The sequence below is a fragment of the Acanthaster planci genome, linkage group LG14, assembly GCF_054643075.1.
Source record: "Acanthaster planci isolate LZ-2023a linkage group LG14, COTS_SCS, whole genome shotgun sequence".
Classification (NCBI taxonomy): Eukaryota; Metazoa; Echinodermata; class Asteroidea; order Valvatida; family Acanthasteridae; genus Acanthaster; species Acanthaster planci.
In genome coordinates this window covers 7,555,831-7,574,542 of record NC_141790.1, presented here as the reverse complement: position 1 = coordinate 7,574,542, position 18,712 = coordinate 7,555,831, and the positions used below count along the sequence as shown (strand labels likewise).

The 18,712-nt window shown below is 40.3% G+C and overlaps 2 protein-coding genes across 5 annotated transcripts in view; one reads left to right on the top strand and one right to left on the bottom strand.

Annotated features, from left to right (window-relative positions):
* gpalpp1 (GPALPP motifs containing 1) overlaps window positions 1-11,066 on the bottom strand; it is a 31,743-nt gene extending 20,677 nt beyond the window's left edge. For 3 of the 4 annotated variants that reach the window (XR_015427574.1, XM_087145281.1, XM_087145280.1), the window contains exons 1-5: window positions 10,946-11,066; window positions 8,852-9,543; window positions 6,911-7,075; window positions 5,903-6,106; window positions 5,297-5,465 (exon numbers count right to left, since the gene is read on the bottom strand). Coding sequence is in view for 3 of the 4 variants with exons in the window: in XM_087145281.1 (XP_087001407.1) it covers window positions 5,307-5,465; window positions 5,903-6,106; window positions 6,911-7,075; window positions 8,852-9,529 (1,206 nt within the window). In the remaining variant the exon portion in view is untranslated. Of the gene's footprint in view, window positions 1-2,529; window positions 5,466-5,902; window positions 6,107-6,910; window positions 7,076-8,851; window positions 9,544-10,945 lie in introns of those variants that run through there. The other variant, XM_087145279.1, reaches the window with a different exon arrangement.
* A 71-nt stretch (window positions 11,067-11,137) lies between these two features.
* On the top strand, window positions 11,138-17,848 carry pin4 (peptidylprolyl cis/trans isomerase, NIMA-interacting 4). Its single transcript, XM_022252587.2, has 4 exons — window positions 11,138-11,370; window positions 13,072-13,118; window positions 13,830-13,949; window positions 15,971-17,848. The coding sequence occupies exons 1-4, from the start codon at window positions 11,262-11,264 to the stop codon at window positions 16,127-16,129; spliced, it is 435 nt and encodes a 144-aa protein (XP_022108279.2). The 5' UTR covers window positions 11,138-11,261; the 3' UTR covers window positions 16,130-17,848.
* Window positions 17,849-18,712: the final 864 nt, after the last annotated feature.

Sequence of the window (18,712 nt, the reverse complement as noted above, 5' to 3'; positions counted from 1 at the left end):
CTTTTCATTGCTTATTGGAGCCCTCCCTTTAATTTTTTAATGTAAGTACTGTATGTGTACTGTCAACTACTGTTTGATGCTTGGCTGTGGTGTGCAACATGAAACAGCCAGAGAGCTGGCTGTTACATAACAATTCCTGTGCAGGCAGGACACTGTAACCATGTGTTAGAAGCCTTTGTTCTGTGAGTCATTCTGACTCCATGCTTTAAGAGAGTAATATGACTCCACACCACAGCTCACACAGTGTTTGCCTGATCTGTTTTATTACAGTTGTCAACTTCTGGAGTCCTTAATTCAATGTGCCCCCTGGGGTGATTCCATTCTGAGTCACCTGGGGTGCAACACATGCACATGGCTTTGACTGCTTCTCTGCGCTGCAATTGGTAGTCCTTTTGAACCTGTTGTCTTTTTTAATTTTTATACATTTTTAATGTAACATTTCCTTAATAGATTTGTACACATAATTATTTTGACGATTTTTGTGATTGTCTACACTTAACTTCTAATGTCTTTTTAAACTTTATAGCATTTTTACCTGGGACCTGTGGGAGAACAGTTTTCATAAACTAAACGTGTCCCCAGTATAAATAACAAATAAATGAATGGTCAGCGCAGTGTGAGTAGGGTATACCAATTGGCATACTGACATGAAGAGTACCACATGGCTTTGGTGATACAACACGGTCAGTGAAGTGTCAGAAGGGTACGTCAATTGGAGTACCATAATGTTAAGTACCCAGTGACTTACATGTACATGTAGGTTATACAGCCTGTCAGAGTAGCATCATATCACTCACATACTGATCACTGCTTTATGACCAGACAATGAGATCCTCGGTTACTTAAAGTTCTATTTTTTTTATCAAAATGTTATTGTTGGATGTGTAATGATTGCCAATATTTTGTCTTTCCAACCCTTACACCAAGATTAAATTGAATGTGAACAACAGGGAATTTCAATATTTTGTTAAACATAAACAGCTGCTGGGGAAAAAGGAAGTTTTCCCATTAATTCCTTTGATTTTATCTGTTTTTCGAAGGTGTTTTCATTTTTAATTAATGTGTTTTTGCAGTGTCAGCCTTTAAAAGTATGCAATTATCGGAAAGATGTGTTTGTTATTTAGTTGAAAAACATCCACTTGTTTGAACAGTTAGAGCTTTTCAGTATTTGTGTATAAAACTTCAACTTTTTTGAGAATGCTCGCGTAAAACTATTGAGCTAAAAAAATTAATTTTATCGTTGTGTTATAAATTTTCGTGTGTGTTGCTAGAGCAGCATAAATGAAGTGGCGGGGACACGAAAAGGACTCGTACATGTATTTGCATTTACGCACATACTTTTATGCACATGACTCGGCCACACTTCATCCCTTTGTGGTGTATATGTACATGCATACTATGCATGTAGTGAATGTTCAAAGCCTGTGTCAGAAAGTTGCATCATGACACAAACAAAGTGAAGACTTGACCCAGGATTATCAAAACAAAGTGCACCTTTTGTCTGAAAACATCACTTTTCTATGGAGGTCACAATGCATTTGATCATTTTTGCCAGGGGTCGTCCCACTTAATTGAACGGCAAACTCGCTAGCAAGCTCGCAGCAATCTAGATCGCGCAGTTTAGGAAACTAGATGAGTTAAGCTTTCCATCCATGTAACATGTGTTTCGATTGGTAGACCAGAAAGAGGGGCACTTTTTGTGTCAAGTCACAAAGCCTGTGTTGGTGAGTATGACCTTCCTTCTCCTTGATAGTCTGGACAATGATCTGTTTTTGCACAATATGCATTACATCGGCAAGGCAGAAACAAGACAGGTCAAATCCGCGCGAATTACTACTGAACCGAGAATTTTTATGAAGAATGTCAGCTTCATTTCCCTTGTAAAGCTGGTTTTGCTGTTTTAGAACGTAAGTATTTTTACCCAAGGCATCGTTTTGAAATTTAGAATCCTCTGGATTAAACATGTGCCATTTTTACAACTCAGATTACATCGGATTGGATGTATTTCCAAGGTGTCTTGTGTCTTGGCTGGATCACTGCATTGTATTGACAGGGGTGTTTGTGTTTCCACTTTGCAGCCTAGTATTGTGTAGATGATTGGGGTACGACTGGACTGACTGCGTATTTTACTCCATAAACATGGTAAGAATTGTTCTTTGTATTGGTACATGTAGCATGTTTCAAACTACATGTAGGCCTAGGCCTACATACCTACATGCCTATACATGTAGACCTAATACAATAAGCTCATGGCATGAATCATTGAAGGAAGCCTCAACAATAATGACATGTTTGACAAGAATTTTAAAAAGCTGGGCCTAGGATAGACCATGGAGGAATAAAAAACATGCTATTTGCTACTAAGGCAAGTGGCCTAGGGACAGATGACGCAGTTTGTGTATTTTTACAATTACATGCACAAAATTAGTGGAGGCCTAATTGAACAGTTTTGTATTAACCAGACAAGAGAAGTCACATCAGGCCTAAAATTTAACATGTTAAATATGGGCAAACATGGCTAGAAAACGGTTTGTTTTTGTGATTTGTTTCTTTTATTTTCAACTGAGGAGGCCCCTAGGCATGCATACTTAACACGTTATTTCACTGTTAACACATTTAACACAGAATTAATGGCTGATGGCGGTGTGAGAAGTGGGAGATTGCGTAAGCCGGTAGACTACAAACTCCTGAACTGTGGAGCGGATGTGCCCAAAGATCATCATATTCATAGGCAACAGATCATATTCACAGGCAGCAGGCAGTTTTTTTGAACTTAATATAATTGACACAAAGACAATAGATCGACAGTCTTTAGTGAGAGTCCATTATCTTGATGAAGAGTAGAACTCTTCAAAGTTTGACGAGTGGCGAGATGCTAACGACGTTATAGACATTCCCCAGTGCTATATTTCGAACACTCCGGATGTTGAATCAGCTTCATTATTGTGCTTTGTATAGGAACTGTATGAATGTTGTTCCTGGGGTTGACTGACTGGCCCCCAACAACAGCTAGTCTGACTTAAAACAACTGTATGAACATGGCCCCAGTGGAACTTCTAAATTTCCTGGCATTGTGCACTGGCACAGCAGAGGGCTTCTCAACAGAGGAAGTTGCTCTGAAAAATGACAGCATGAAAAAGGTCATTTCCATTGTCCAAGACATGATCAGTTTGTCCTCCCTTAGAAGGAAGCTCATGTCAAAACATGTTGCATTTAGCGTGACAATACGCCATCTTCGTGGTTCGGACAAGATCCAGCATTTGTTGAATAGATTCGGCCCTTGTGTTGTTCATTCAAGGACACTCAAGCATGATACAGCACTTGTCACACAACTCCAGAAGAGTCAGGAAACAACTCCCGGATTTTCAGAGCATGTCTTTAACACACTGGTATGGGACTTCGGTGAAGAAACACTAACAGGCATTTCTCACCAAGAATTCCATATCCAGCTGCCACTTATTAGAAATTAGAAAGATTAACAAACAAGGCACATCAGACATGTCAGAATACTCCTCAGGCTAGAGTGGCCATCTCATACATGAAGTAAAGTGCTTGAGAAAAGGCAACAACACTTGATAGGATAGGATAAGACACATGAACTTTCTGAATACCATTATGAGTAACCTGTAATAAGAAATTAATACTCTGTAACAATGAATCAAACAATCCGGAACAATGAATTGATGCTTTGTAATAATAATCCATAATAACAAATTAATAACCGAGGATGAAAACAATTTTTGAAGTCTAATGTACGGGTAAAAAAAAAACAAAACGTAGATCCGAAAGCAGTACATGCTCATAGCATAGCATAGCGTTTTCTGAAGAGAAAGGTGGAAATTTCTTGAGTACTCAAGAGAGAAGGACATTAAAGTCTGCACCCTTCCATACCATCAATAGGAAATTGATGGCCTCTATGGCCAGTTGTGCTCATAACTACATGTACATGTATGTGAATTTATTGGTGCAAAGGTCGATTGTTTTTTAGAATATTGCCACTATGCAAGCACAATATACCCACACTTGAATTGCTATTACTTGTATTCACTTTTTGCCACGGGCTGTACATATGCCTTTGTGATCTCTGCCATCTCATCAATCCCTCAAGAGGGCATTAATTACCAGTGTCACCATGGTAACAGGGCTTACATGTACGTAGAACACTGTTAGCTACATCACGGTTAGATGGCATCAATCATTCGTTGCTGGAACCTGCCCCGAGTTGACATATTGTACCTGTAAATGTACATGTACTAACACACATTTGTACAGATAGCGGCGCACACCATAAATGTACTGCTCGTGCATGTAGAAGACTGGGTACAAGCAAATGCAACAGTTTGGTTCAAGAGACTCTATGATTCTGGCAAAGTGTTGATAACATGGCCATCAACAGATTGTCCGCCGTCAACTGTTGGTTTTCCTGCCAGTCTTTTGTTCATCATTTATGCCTCTTCATGTGATAAATACCATTGGGCTGTGTACATACATGTATAGCATCACATCTAATGTCCTTAAAGACTTTTCAGCCGTAGTGAATCAGTTAGTGTCAGTTAGCGAATAATTAGGTGTGGAAAAAATAAAACACTCCTTAGAAACCTTTCAGAATTCAAATTCACATCTTAAAATTAAGTAATTTTCTTTACATGAATACAGATACAATCATGTCAATGCATATCATAATCTGCCATTCATGTCAAAGAAGAAATCAAATACGCAATAAGTTTCACAAATTAAAGACTGCCACTGAAAACTTTTTTCACTGAAAAAAATTGACATTGGCAATGTTTATGAAGAATTAAGGACGTAGTAACAAACCAATAAAACATACAGTGTTATATCTCTTTTAAAACCCTAACCCTCCCCAATCCTCCAAAATCCTGTGGGAAGTTTTGGAGGAATTTGGAGGTTTGAGGGTGAATAGAAAAAGTGCATGGTTGATTGCAGGTTAGGGGTTAGACCATGTGTTGTTTGGGCTTAGCCATGCATAAATTCAGCCCAACATTTCTTTTGAAACAACCGTACTGCTCAAGAATGCAATTCGTACTGTCTCAACATGGAATGACAGGAATTGCCAGAGGAGTTTTGACAGATTGAGGCAATAGGCACACTTCCAAGTAACATTTCCAAGAAATTTCGGAATATTTCAGAGGATTGAGGGCGAATCCAATTTTTTTGGAGGATTTTGGAGGATTGAGGAGGGTCCCTAGCAAAAAGGGCCTAGTATTAAGAAGCAGTATTTCAATCAATTTCCAGTGTTCGGTCTAAACAGATAGAAGAATAATGATAATCGCACCTTTATTCTCCTAAAGGTACATCTTCTCGTTACTGTGAGAAAACTTGTCTCCAAGATTGGCTGACTTCTTCAGGAGCTGTTTTCGTCTGGCTTCATCAAATCGGTTGACCTGGAGGTCGGTCTCACGGTCAAATGGCCGTCGCTCTTGCTCCTTCAATCCTCCCTCTGCCTGCAGACATGTAAAGTAGAAAACCACCTTATTGATTCATTGAAAAATACCTCAATGTACTGCTTCCTATTGGTCAAGAGCCCATTAATATTAGGTTTGATGCTAGTTTGCAGATACTACACATTTGTGTATTCATGTATTGTGTGTTTATGAGGAAAGGTTTTCAACAAAATGCCAAGGGCATCATTTTGTAACTGGCGAGAGAAACCCCACTCAATTTTTTAAGCGCCACTTTCAATTAAAGAGAAGCTATGTTAACAGTTACACTGTGGAGATAGTGGTGACGTGTCTACTTGTAACTTCAGTACCGTGCAACACAAAAATAATCAGAGGACAATCTAGCCACCAGTGACCCTTCCAATCAAGGGATGTGACAATGTGGATGCCCCACAAGGCACATCTGACAACAGCTGATGGCAAAACAAAGATCAACTCACCAATTTCCGCTTTCTGCTCTTGGTGTGCATCTCCATGAGAGACTCTGGCCTTGTCGTCTGATTGTGCTGGGCAACCTCTTGGGCAAGCCTCTTGTCTCGCTCTGATACTTTCTCCCCTCGTCCCTCCTTCTTCTGTTTTTTCTCCTTCACGTCCTTGGAGGAAGATGAAGCTAGCATCTGAGCTGCAGCCTTCTCCATTCTCTCCTGATGTAAGCACAGTGATGATTTCATGTTAAAAAGATTGACGTTTCTTTACTAGCATTTTTTTCACCCAAATACACTGTATATTACACTACTTGGCCATTTACTGGTGATGGAGCTGTCAGTGAAGGTTTTGAAGGATATGACTTGTTCAGCTGAAACTTGGCCTGGTCCAACTGCAAATAAGCTGCATATACTCTGGAACATTTTACCAATGGCAACTGAGTATGCTCAGTATGTAGGGGTGGGGGCTACAGGTCATGTGCGGCTGTGCACTTTTAAAAAAATACTGAAGTGTCAACAATGCCCAGCGCAGACCAGAAATTATGATTTCCTTTCTACTGCAGTGTTGAACCCTCTATGGGAAATGGGGACACTGAAAAAGAAATGGGCCGACTGAAAATTTTCAGTGTTTTTAAATTTCAACTTTTTTCCAAATTTTTTTGACCCACCCACGCTATTTCTGATTTAAAAACAATTCACTTACCACAGAATAAAAACCCTATTACATGTACCTGAATATAAATGTATGCACATGAGCATGGGAATGCAATTTTCAGTGACACTGTGCCACAACTGCTGTTGGTCCCAATTTTTGAAGTGTTTGTAAACAAGTTAATCTTACTTTTAAACCCAAGTTTCCTTTGTCAAAGGGCTTTCAACTTAAAGTACAGAAATGGTGACCAACATCCGCCCTACCCATTCCAACAAATCCTTAAAAAACCTGGTAGATTTAGGATTGAGGAAGGTTAAGACAGAATTGTAACCATGTGGTCTGATACCACAATGTTATCACAGTTCGTGTACCTGGTGCTTCCGCGCCCTGTCAGCTGGGGTTTCGGTCCAACCTGACCGGTCCTGCTCATCTGGGCGTGCAGACTTGCGGAAGGTCCGGGGGCCCAGGCCAAAGTTTTTGGAGAACTCTGGAAGTTCGGTCATCCAAGAATCTCTTGCTGGAGCCACATCTTCAACCTGGTATTGCATACAGAAAAAGTTAACTAATGGCAATGTCATGTAATCAAGGAACCATCTCTCTTGCACAGTTTAGTGATGACATTGATGAAGATATTCAAAGTGCAGATCAATGGAAAAGGTCCTTTAAATCTCAGTTAACTGCAAATTCTCTTGGCATGCATACAGAAAGAGAATTACTATCTCATTGTACACTGCATGTTGTGGCATGGAGCCACAGGTGTTATGTAACGCATTGCACTCTAACGCAAATTGCCAGGAGTGGTTATATATGGGTTGGAATGCTGAGTGTTCGTATTCACAGTCACCACGCTACACTATTCACTTTTTTTTCATTTTGGAGATTCCTACAGTATTCTTTCACTTCCTATATTCACTTCACGTATTCATGTTGAATATTTGAGATCCTGGGGCTCGTTGTATGGTTTAATGCCCGATCGCTTTCATGAGGGTGAGACAGGAATTTTCCACAATTTTTTTGCAAGTGTTTCTTTTGAGGCTTTTATCTCTGGTTTTTCACCTATCTCAGGGTCTGGAAGCATTGTACAGCAACATGTACATGTATATTATCAAAAGGCGCTGGCAGGAGATCCTTTGAAAACCACCCATGTTGAATGAATGAAAGGTACGTGTACATATGTACACGTATGGCAGAGACTTACACATACTGTACGGTATATAATGTAAAAAAACTGAAAATGCCCATTTTATCTGCTCCATGCACAAGTGGAGCCCACTCAGCTGTGACAAATATGTGTTGAGACTGTGAGAAGATTTAAAAACCCAATGCACCAGGTTTGCGAAATCAGGTCTTTGTAAATACTAAACGTCGGACGTTCAACTTCCATGATCTTCTCATACATGTACATGTACTCATCCAAAAACCATTGCAAGCAGTGTGTCCCGAGTGATGGACTTCTCTGTCAGGCATGGCTACTGTTTTCTTTGTGGAATTCATGGATTGGAACCTCTGATTTTGCATGGAGGGGTCGTAAAATGGGGAGGGGGGTGAAGTACATGCAAACAAACTGAAAACTAAACCAAAGACAGGCAACCTGAGGACAAGGTGTTTACATGTACCAGCCCTCTAGAACACCAAAGGCTGGTTCATATGCACTTGGTACGAAACTGAACATGCGTGTAAACCTGTGACGTTAAATCAAATACGGTACATGTATTCCAGCTGCGACTTTGCAGAAATTTCACATACACGTACTTCAACTCAAGTGAATTTTGCCGCAAATCCTCTAAGACATATTTGCTCCACTTTTACATCCACCTGAGGTACATGTAAGATCCTGCCTTCACCCTCCCTGTGGTACAGGTACATTATGTCTTAATATCAGGGATCTGCCGCTGCCGGTCGGCGCCGGTCGGGCCCGACTGGCACGCAGAATTGCCGACCACCACAATCTGCCAAATCAACTTTTCCGACCGGCACGTATTCCCGATAAAAACCCAAATAAAATAGCATCTTGGTCGAGGGATCGATCGTGAAGATATGAAGATCGTGAAGAAACCATAAAATTTCTTCGTAAATTTCACTTTGCACTGCCATGCATATCGTCTGCCCAGAAAGTGCTGTTTCCGGCCATCTGGGGGCTTTTAGATTCCAAAAATTTTCTGGTACGCTCCGCGCCAACAGATGGTAGCGCTCCACTTAGATAGTCCTGCCGGCACTAAAACCATCCTGGGCAGAACCCTGTATACATGTATATATTGTCATGGGGTACAATGATTATGGATTACATGTACATGTACAACTGGTACCAGTACCTTCCTTGTCAGCTTGTCCTTCATGGCTGCAGCTCTGCTCTCAAACTCCTCAGCCACTGACTGCTGGCGCAAGGAGTTGCCCTCATCAGCTGGAAGCATTGGGCCAATGACTTCTTCTTCATCCGAGCTCTCATCTTCGGAGACTTCATCTCCTTCAGGGTCCACGTCCCCGTCATCTTCAGCTGTTGTTTTCCTGAATCCTGGAGGGAGTGCAGGGCCTATTGTGCACGGTTTGTCCGATGGGCGTTTGGAGGTGGCAAACCCGGGTGGCAAGGCGGGTCCGTAGGTGCTGTCCTCGGGATCACTATCCTCCTGATCATGACTGTCCTCAGGGGCAAGTTTCTCACCTTTATCACTTGCGTTGAGTCGAGGAGGCAAGACCGGCCCGATTGGGCAGATGCTAGGACTAGACGACCCATCCGTTCTCCCTTCATCTGTTCTCGTATCTGGTGGGAGTGACGGACCAACCATTTCGCACTGTTCATCTGGTCTTCCTGATAGAGACGATACACCTTCTGGACTCAGGGGTCTCGAGAGATGGGGAGGCAAAACAGGCCTAATGGTAACGCGACCTTCCATCCTGCTTTCCTCTGGACCAGAGGCTCTGTCACCTTTGCTGGCTGCCCTCATGTGCGGAGGCAGTGCAGGGCCTATATCACAGTCCGAAGAATCAGACATTGCTGAACCTGCCCCTGATGGTGAAATTGATGAAAAGATAGTACATCAGTTAAAACAAATGTTCCTGACTGAAACCACTAACACCAGCATTACGTGTTCATTTTGTACATGTATATCCTAATGGTGCCCACTGCCCTAAATGTACATGTACAATGTACTTAGGACAGACCCAGCCATGTCAGCAGAGTTGGTCATGTCCAACTTTACACTGTACATGTGTATACGAGGCAAATCTCTCTCGTCAAAATTATCCAGTCCCCCCTCCTAAATCAGGATTTCATTATCTATAACAGTTGCAGGGAGGATGACATTATCAGCTCAATCTCCGAACACTAGCCTGCAGACAGCAAGTCCACCCTTCTTTTTTATTACATTTATCTGCCAGATTTACCACTGAAATTATTGTTGGTCACACATTAGAGCTACATTTGAAGCCCTCCTATGCAAAGTTACATGTACATATACCTTGTCAGTCAAATGACCCGTGTGTGTCTATGTACTGTGGCCAATCCAGTGGAAGGAATTTTTGACTGTCTGTGACTGTTGCAGCAAAAAGAGCGCTAGTTCTATGGGTTTACAGGGAACTTCACAGAATCAGGATTTACATGAACTAACTGACTAATATCAGGCACTTGTTCACTACATGTACATTTATACGTAATTTAAGCAAATACAACTGGAAAATGTGGTTTCAAAACTTCACAAAATTACATTCAACATTAGTGATTAACTGAATGAATTAAAGTCAAAGTGTGCTAAGAAAACTATAAGAATATCCCAACATGTGCATGTACATGTAAGCCTACTGTAGACTACGTGTTTATATATGTACGATGTGGGAGCGGGACAGACGTCGGACCTCACAGGGTTGATGTTGTGAAAAGACTAAAGAGGGCAGGGTTTTGAGTTTTAAGAAGAATTATGCCTGAAAAGTGTGTTTTAACACATGACACATACATGTAAATGTGTCATTTAAATGACACATTTGACACAAATGACACATCGGTTTCATAAATGTTGTGGATTCAAATTTGCATGGCTGGTTCAACAGTGAGAAAGTCACATACAGTATTCTCACAATTTATGATTCCAAATTTCAGAAAAATAGGTCAGCGCAATAAAGAGAGGGGGGCTAACCAGTTTTACAAGATTAAAGCATGGAGGAATAAAACATGATTAAAGTGACAAAAAACTGGGGGAGATATACATATGTACAATACCCACACAATGGAAGGATTACAAAAAACGCCGGGCCCGGCCCAAGCTTAATAGCGTTATGACTCTTGTGTCCGGAATCTAGACCAACACAAAACTTCAAAATCATCATGAAGAAGCATCCCATTAATGAGTATTTTAATTTTTTTACGCTGAAAAAGACTTCAGATTTTCTGTGAGATATGAACTTATGCTTCATACTTTCCAAAACCAAGAAAACAGGGTTGGCGTTCTAACACATCTTCAAGTTCATCAGCTTCCCCCGCGTGCTCCCATACTTGCCAGTACCAAGATGAATCGTAGCTAGCTCACCATTGGTCAGATAAGACGTGTTGGATGAAAGAGTCGCAGCAATTGGATAAAGCGGGACCGCCACTCGTATTGTTTGTTTGTTATTTCATTACTCCATGTCATGTGGCGAGCACGTCGACCCACCAAACCACATGAATGAATGTAGGCTTGCCAAGTGAAAATAGTTTTGTGGGCTTTCTTGTCGTCTTTTTGTCCGGGTTTTCCCATGCCTAAGAACAAGGGTGGTGGTGGGGGATCAGGAGGGGCCAAAGGCGGCGGAGGTGCTGCCAAAGGGAAAGGGGGCAAAGGGAAACCAGGCGGTGCTGCAGCAGCCGGTAAGATTAAGAATGGTTGGACCAATGTAGGCCTACATACATCATGACATAGTACTTATTACATGTAGACATGTAGGTCCGACCATTAACCCCGGCCCTGGGCGTATCGCAGGATTGAGGAAGTAGTCCTGCGGTTGTTGATCTTGTCTTGGCATGCTTGGCCCGGCCTCTTTAAGTTGAGTTTGAGCATTGAGTTTGTCCATCCCAACTTTGGTTATCCGTCAAAAGCGAATATCAAAAGAGCGCTTTAAAATAACCGTGAATAAAAATTAAAATTGTGAGATCTGGGCTCATTAGTTGGCTGTAAAAATAATTTATCAGTAGGGCCTACTGCTCTTAAGTACTGCTGCTAGTAGTACTAATGTTTAGTACTTGACCCAGTAAAGTAAGGATTATATTTGTATTATCAGTCATGGTGAAGGCCATAGGACCCTGCTTTTATCATATCTGATGAGTCTACATCATGTTATGTACATTGTGTTGCAGTATAGTTGCATGTGCATGTCTTCTAAGTTCTACTGCCAGAAGTCATAAATTATGTCACATTTTCTGGCAATATGTCACCCCAGAATGACTCCTTAAGGAAGACTTCCCTAAGCAGAGCTGCAGAAATAATTCTGGTCTCACAAAAACCTTGTTGGGGGATTGTTTATTTGGGGACCCCCCAGTTTTTTGCCATTTTAATCTTGTAAAAGTGGTTGTTCCCACCGCCCCCCCCAAAAAACAGCCCAAAGGTAACACTCTCTTTATTGTGCCGAGCCCTAGTTATTGGAAATTTTAAATTGTGAGAAAATGCGACTTTCTGGCTGATAAACCAGCCATGCAAACATGAACCCACCATGTTCCATGTTGTGTGAAACACACTTTCCCCTCATATCATTTCTCCCAAAACTCAAAACCCCGCCCTCTTTTCACAACATCAACCTTACAGTAATTGAGCATGATGTCAAGTCGTACTCGTCATTTACCAAGGTGAATCCAAAAATGAATGTACATGTAGATTTCCCTTCTCTTCTCTATTATCCCTTTGATTATACATGTATATCGGACCAGGGTCCCCAAATATACAATTTTCTTGTTAGAAGTTGGAAAAAGGCTAAAACAGAAGTGTACGGGTGTCCTGAAAGAAGGGGCTCGAGCTGACTCAATGGCTATTTCATCCGTGTACATGTACTTCCCAGGCAGAAGTGTTGGTTTCAGGAATTCTTAGAGTCGACATGACATCATTGGGTCTCGTTTCTTATCTCTGATTGGTCTGTCATATCTCATGTGGTTGTTCCTTTTTGCCCCCTCTGGACTCAGGGGCATGAATATTGCTCTAGTCAATGGGGAAATGAATATCTCAGTTATTACCCTTATATTACACCTTTTCGTTAAAAAACTTTAAAATTCACTATTTTATGCAGTAAAAATATTTGAGGCATACCCAAAAACTTGCACTGGATTTATTTTTTATATTGCCTTAGAAGTGAACAAAACAAGTACACGTACATGTACATGTAACTCCTTGTGGCAAAAAGATGCATATGCAGTACGTGTAGGTTGAACAGCCTCCAACCGATAGAATGTTTGAGCAGTACCTGTAACAATAACGATGCAGCTCCCCGGTGCACCTGTAGCACTTCGGATAGGTGTGCAACCGTACATGCCAGTGATGTACATGTACATTATTAATGTCGATATGCACCTGTCTATTTCCAGATGACGATGGAGGGGGAAAGCAAAAGAAGGGAGGGACAGCAGTCAAGGTAAGAGCCAAGTTCAGGTCTGAAGAACCTGGCAAATCTTAAGAGGCTGTAAATTTTGAATTAATCACTGTACGGGGACCATAGATTGTTAATTAAGGAAGCGAGGGGATGTTCCCACTTCCTCTCAACACCTGTCATAAAATTGTCCCATGAAGAAATTAAATGGACTTACAGTGCAGCTACAGCAAGGAGTATCTTCTTTGATTTTTCTGGTGCATGGTGAAATTGACTGGATTTACTGGAGAAATTGGCAATTGACTTGTTAAAATCCCAATCCATGTAAGTTCTATGAAATTTACACATTGACCCAGCATGTACAGTGTACATGTATAAATTTGCATGGTGTACAAATGCCTTCAAGAGCACTGATACAATGTTCAAGGGATTTGGGGGGATTTCTTACGTTTCCACCTGCGTCAGTCCTCTATCCTCTAAGTTTACAGGTGGACCCCAGTATGATTTTTTTGACTCACCTAGAAGGGTAGGGTTATAAGAAGCTTGGTTCAAACTTCATTCTTATGTTTTCATAATCTTCTGCCATTGAAAGATGCAGAAATATGGAAATCAAGATCAGTAATGCTTGAACCATCTCTCTCATCCTTAACCTCTGCATGCGTGACATGCATACACCTACATGTATTGAATGGGGGAAGCATATACATTTAGTTCTCACATTTACAGAAGAGACTGTTTGGTGATTTTTACTTCAAGGTGAGGCACATTCTTTGTGAGAAGCACTCTAAATGCATGGAGGCAATGGAGAAACTGCAGTCTGGTGTGCGGTTCAATGTGGTGGCAGAACAGTACAGTGAAGACAAGGCAAGACAAGGGGTGAGTCGGCATAGTTGTCCTTGGTTGTCTGACCACCGTAGAACGTACAGGCCCTGTGATGTACATGTAAATGGACCGGTATGTTGGACACATTTGGCCGACCTACCCTAGCCTAGGGCTCTATACGATTGGTCGATTCTGCATGAAATCTTCAAATTTATTTTTCTTGGTTGAAATGATCTTTCGCAATCATGATTTTGAAAGAAAAGGAAATTAGCTGATGGTTGAATTACCAACAAATCATGCTGTAACTCAGATCAACTGATCACGCAAAGATCGAGTGATCAAGTGTTTCTTAAATGTACATGTACATGCAAAGATCACCCTCAGGATTTGTTTCCATCAGAAGGGGAACAGACTAACATGAATTCATCGAGACACCGTTGGCTCTGTTTGGAGTTGCTCCCATTTGGGTACACGCTCTATTTCCAGCGGGACCTGTTTTCCTGATGAGAATACACAATGCTCTTGTTTGAACGTTCCATAGGCTCTTCATTAGTAGAACCAGGGCCATTGCCCTCTCCCCTTAATAAAGGGGTATTATGATTTTTTTTTTTTTAATAACCAGAGAACAATTTTGTGGACCATTTCATATGATCAGAATCAGAATTTTCAGAAATTGACTGCATGAACTCAATTGCTTCAAGTCTGGCCTTAAAGTACTTCAAGTCAGATGATTCCTTAATATCTGCTAGGATTAGGTTTCATTCCAGTTTTTGGTAGAAATAAGTATATTGGTGGAGCGAGAACCTGTAATAATTCTTGTTGAAAGTGATTCTTGTGGTCTGTTGCTTCTTTTGCAACTTTAAGTTGGTCAATGTAAGGTGGGATGAGATGATTTACACCTTCATTGTAGCTCCTTGAATATGATGGTTAGATGTGATTTCAAGTGTCCGACATCAAGTCTTTCCCACTGAGGTTGATGAAGAAGCTTGATAACACTGAATTCACATCTTTACTCTTTTTTGACAAAGCGTGCTGCTCCGCATCGGACTTTCTCAACTTCTTCTGTTAATAGTCTGTGTATGTGGGTCCCACATACTGCTGCAGTAATGTAATTGGGGTCCAACTAGTCTTTTTGTAGGCAGTGGATTTGGTCTTTTCATTGCAAGATCTCAAGTTTCTTCTCAGGAGACCAAGGATCTATTTGCTCCAGATAATATTGATGGATTTGTTTGGACCATGCAAAGTCTGTATTCAACTCCAAGATATGTGTTTCCTTCCAAAAATTGCATAAAAGCCCCAAGGATTTAGCCTCCTCCCTTCTCAGAGCCATAAAGATTCCATGAGAAAATAATTCCTCCTGAAAAAATATTGTCCCGCCCCCTGAAACGAAGTTCTAGTTCCACCCCTTAGAGCTGTCTCAGACACAGCAGGCATGGATGAACAGAAAGTTCACTTCATCCTCATCAAAACCTTTATCTTGCTGATTTCAGATTGGCCGTCCAGAATTCCAGTACATGTACAGTGTATACAAAGTTAAAAAGAAATTGGACCAATACACTTTTATGTTTTTATTCTCACTGTGAATATCTTAATGAAAACTCCATCATTTGGGACTAGTTTTTGAAACCACTAATACCTAAACGGAAATTTAACAATGGACAAGTTTTGCTTGGAATAACTTTTGTGCGGTACATGTAAATGTACAAGTAATTTGTCATTGCCCACAGTGCCCAAGATGGTTCCAGTTCCTCAATGTTTGTGCTGCATAACCTGTGACCTTTGAAAACACAGTAGGCAGAGTTGGCAAAAGTGCATTAGCAGATTTACTAGGGCAGAACTTTTTTTTGCACGCACATGTACAAATACGTGACAGTAACCATTCTGCAATGTTTTCAGCATTTTCATGCTTGGCCCGAGTGTGTAAATTTACTCTCTTTTTTTTTGGTAAGCATGATTCCCGGGTTTCATCTGGCTCCAGATCATTGAAGCTTCACAAGGAAACTACTTACAATGACCAGGTTTTCAGTGAAGACAAGTGCCAAATTCATTGGTTTTTCTTGCCATTCCTTTGCCAGGGGGACCTCGGTTGGATGACCAGGGGCTCAATGGTCGGACCATTTCAGGATGCGGCATTCGCTCTAGCCACTAGCACAACGGATAAACCTATTTACACAAATCCTCCTGTCAAGACGAAATTTGGTTATCACATCATCATGATTGAGGGAAAGAAATGACAGAAACAAGTAATAATTTCAAATGTGTATTTTAACTCCATTGCCTTAATTTCCATCATTGGTCGTGCATATACCTGTATGTGTACATGTATATATTCACAAAACTGATTTCAGACATCATATTCACATTATATACATGTATACTATTTCTTTTAATGCTTGCAAATTTTATAATATTTGTAAACCGTGCACCATGGAAGCCTACAAGACAATGTCTTATGTTCAGTGGCCATCAGGCTGAGGAAACATTGACATTTGATAAAACGGTACAGTTTTCCGCATGTAAGTCACAGTTCCACAAGTGGGATTTTTTGTTATCACCGCTAGAAACGCGTAGAGTTCCCTCATCAAACATCCATAAGAACACAACTACATGTAATAAACAATCAAAGGTGGCTGTCTTATGAATTGCCACCATAAAATATGCAGTTATTCTAATCAACAGTGCAATTTACCAATACTGTACTACCAATATGATGTGCATGTTTGTGTAATAATACATGTATATGCATGGCCAGGTCGACATCCGACCCCAACTTTGTTTCACTGCACGTATATGTAGGCCTACATGTACATTTTAATTTAACTCTTTAAATAGAGTCCTTAAACTAAAGCACAGTGAATGACACTTTAATAATGGACACCTGAAGAAGAATGTTAGTGCATTTCGTGCGGGTTTATACATCGTACATAGTGGTCGACTTTCAGCACGGACAGTGGCGGGAAATAAATTCGGAATGGAGTGCTTTTAGATTCTGTGCGCCTAGAAATTCATTTACTGCATTATTAAAAATGACCATAACTTCAATCAAGTGTACTAAATAAGGTTCTCTTTTTAATAAAAGTGCAGTTAATGACAAAAATTAAATGGGCGTGGCCTGTTCTTTGAGCCAAGTTTTTCTCTTCACTTCAAACGGTTTCGTTGTTTTCATTCCTAAAGTTTTTTCCCCGCATTCTTTTTGTTTTGGGGCGGAGTCCTCCACATGTTTTGGCTGAAATATTTTTTGGTCAGGTGTGGTTCCTTATTTTCGTGAAGGTAATACATGTACACGTATTTTTACTGACCATTTACTTACTTTGTATTTAGTTTGCCTGATGTCCATTTTCTTAGACAAATGTGTCACATTGATGAAAATCTAGGCGGTGGGGAGGCATTCATTGGCCATTTAGGCTCTTTGAACATGGCTGCCTTAATCGTCTCTGACTTTTTGAAATAGATTTTTAATGTACGTTGAGTCACATGGTAATTATTCTACCATTTGCCAGCAGAATTTAATTGCTCACTCATGCGTTCATTCAAAATACTATTATTAACTTTTTTGATACTCACTTTATAAACAATTGTCAAGAAACTTGGCTGACATGTACATGTACCAAACAATAGAATTCATTATTGGACTACAGGGAATATGTGTGTTTTGATTCACATAGTTCCCTTTTTGACCCTTATCCATGCAAATGGGTAAAATCATATCAAAAGCGGGTTACAGTGTTTCCGATGTTAATCAGATTAAAACACGACTGGAAAAGGGTAAATCAGCAACATACCTTGATTAGACATAATTATAATTTGTAGATTGGAAGATTCTCATTGAACCTCCTAAAGCAACCTTGAAGCATAGTTATAGTTCGTCGAAGTAAAGATTTTGATTTTAAAGGTTGTTCTATATGCCTAAATCCTCACCTAAAACAGCTAGAAATCATAATAAACAACAACAATTTTCTTAAGCTGAGCTCTTTTCATTTTTTGTCAAATTTCCGTGGCAACGTATTGCCACGGAAACATAAATATGTGTACATAAATATCAGCTATTAAGGTCAGATATTCTCCCCTTGCTCTCTCGGCACAGCCCACAGAGGGCGCTAAATTGTGACTTTGTCCGCGCTTACTCCCTTTCGTATCTGTAGGATGATCAATAAAAACTGGAGAGTCTCCTGCAACTGTCAAGTAGGCCTATGACGAAGGATCTTACTCATGGGTCTGTTAGTCATGGACTATTTATGGTATAATTTTCTTAAAAAGTGTGCTTTTCGATCAAACTTTACAGGATTTTCTTTTCCCAAAACCATGTATGCAGCGTGTCGCCTAATAACAAGTGCAACGCAAAAGTAAAAACAATTTTCTTTTAAAGCAGTTGTCTGAAGTTTCTGTTTTGAAGTGTTCTGTTTTGTATTAAATTTAAATGTTATCATTTCGAAACTGAAAAATTCATTCACATCCAATAATGCGCTGTGAAGATAATTTCAATCACAAAAGACTGCTCTTTCGTTAACAGGGTTCTGTTCTTTGATGTTAAAACGTACACTATTTTCCACCAACAAAACAGCATTCTTAAATAGTTCAAAGTGGTTAACTTTACAGAACTAACCAAGATCAGCACCTTGATAAAATTAACTGAAGTAAATTGCACAAGTGCAACTAAGGTTTTCTCTGTAAAAAAAGAAAAAACACTAGTTGCACAATTAATCAAACGACCATTGACTTCTGAAGTACAGGCATCAGTTTCATCAAGTTTGGAACTAGTCATTCAAAATGAGTAGAGAGTCCAAACAGCTTAAATACACTGGAGGATTTCATTTCAG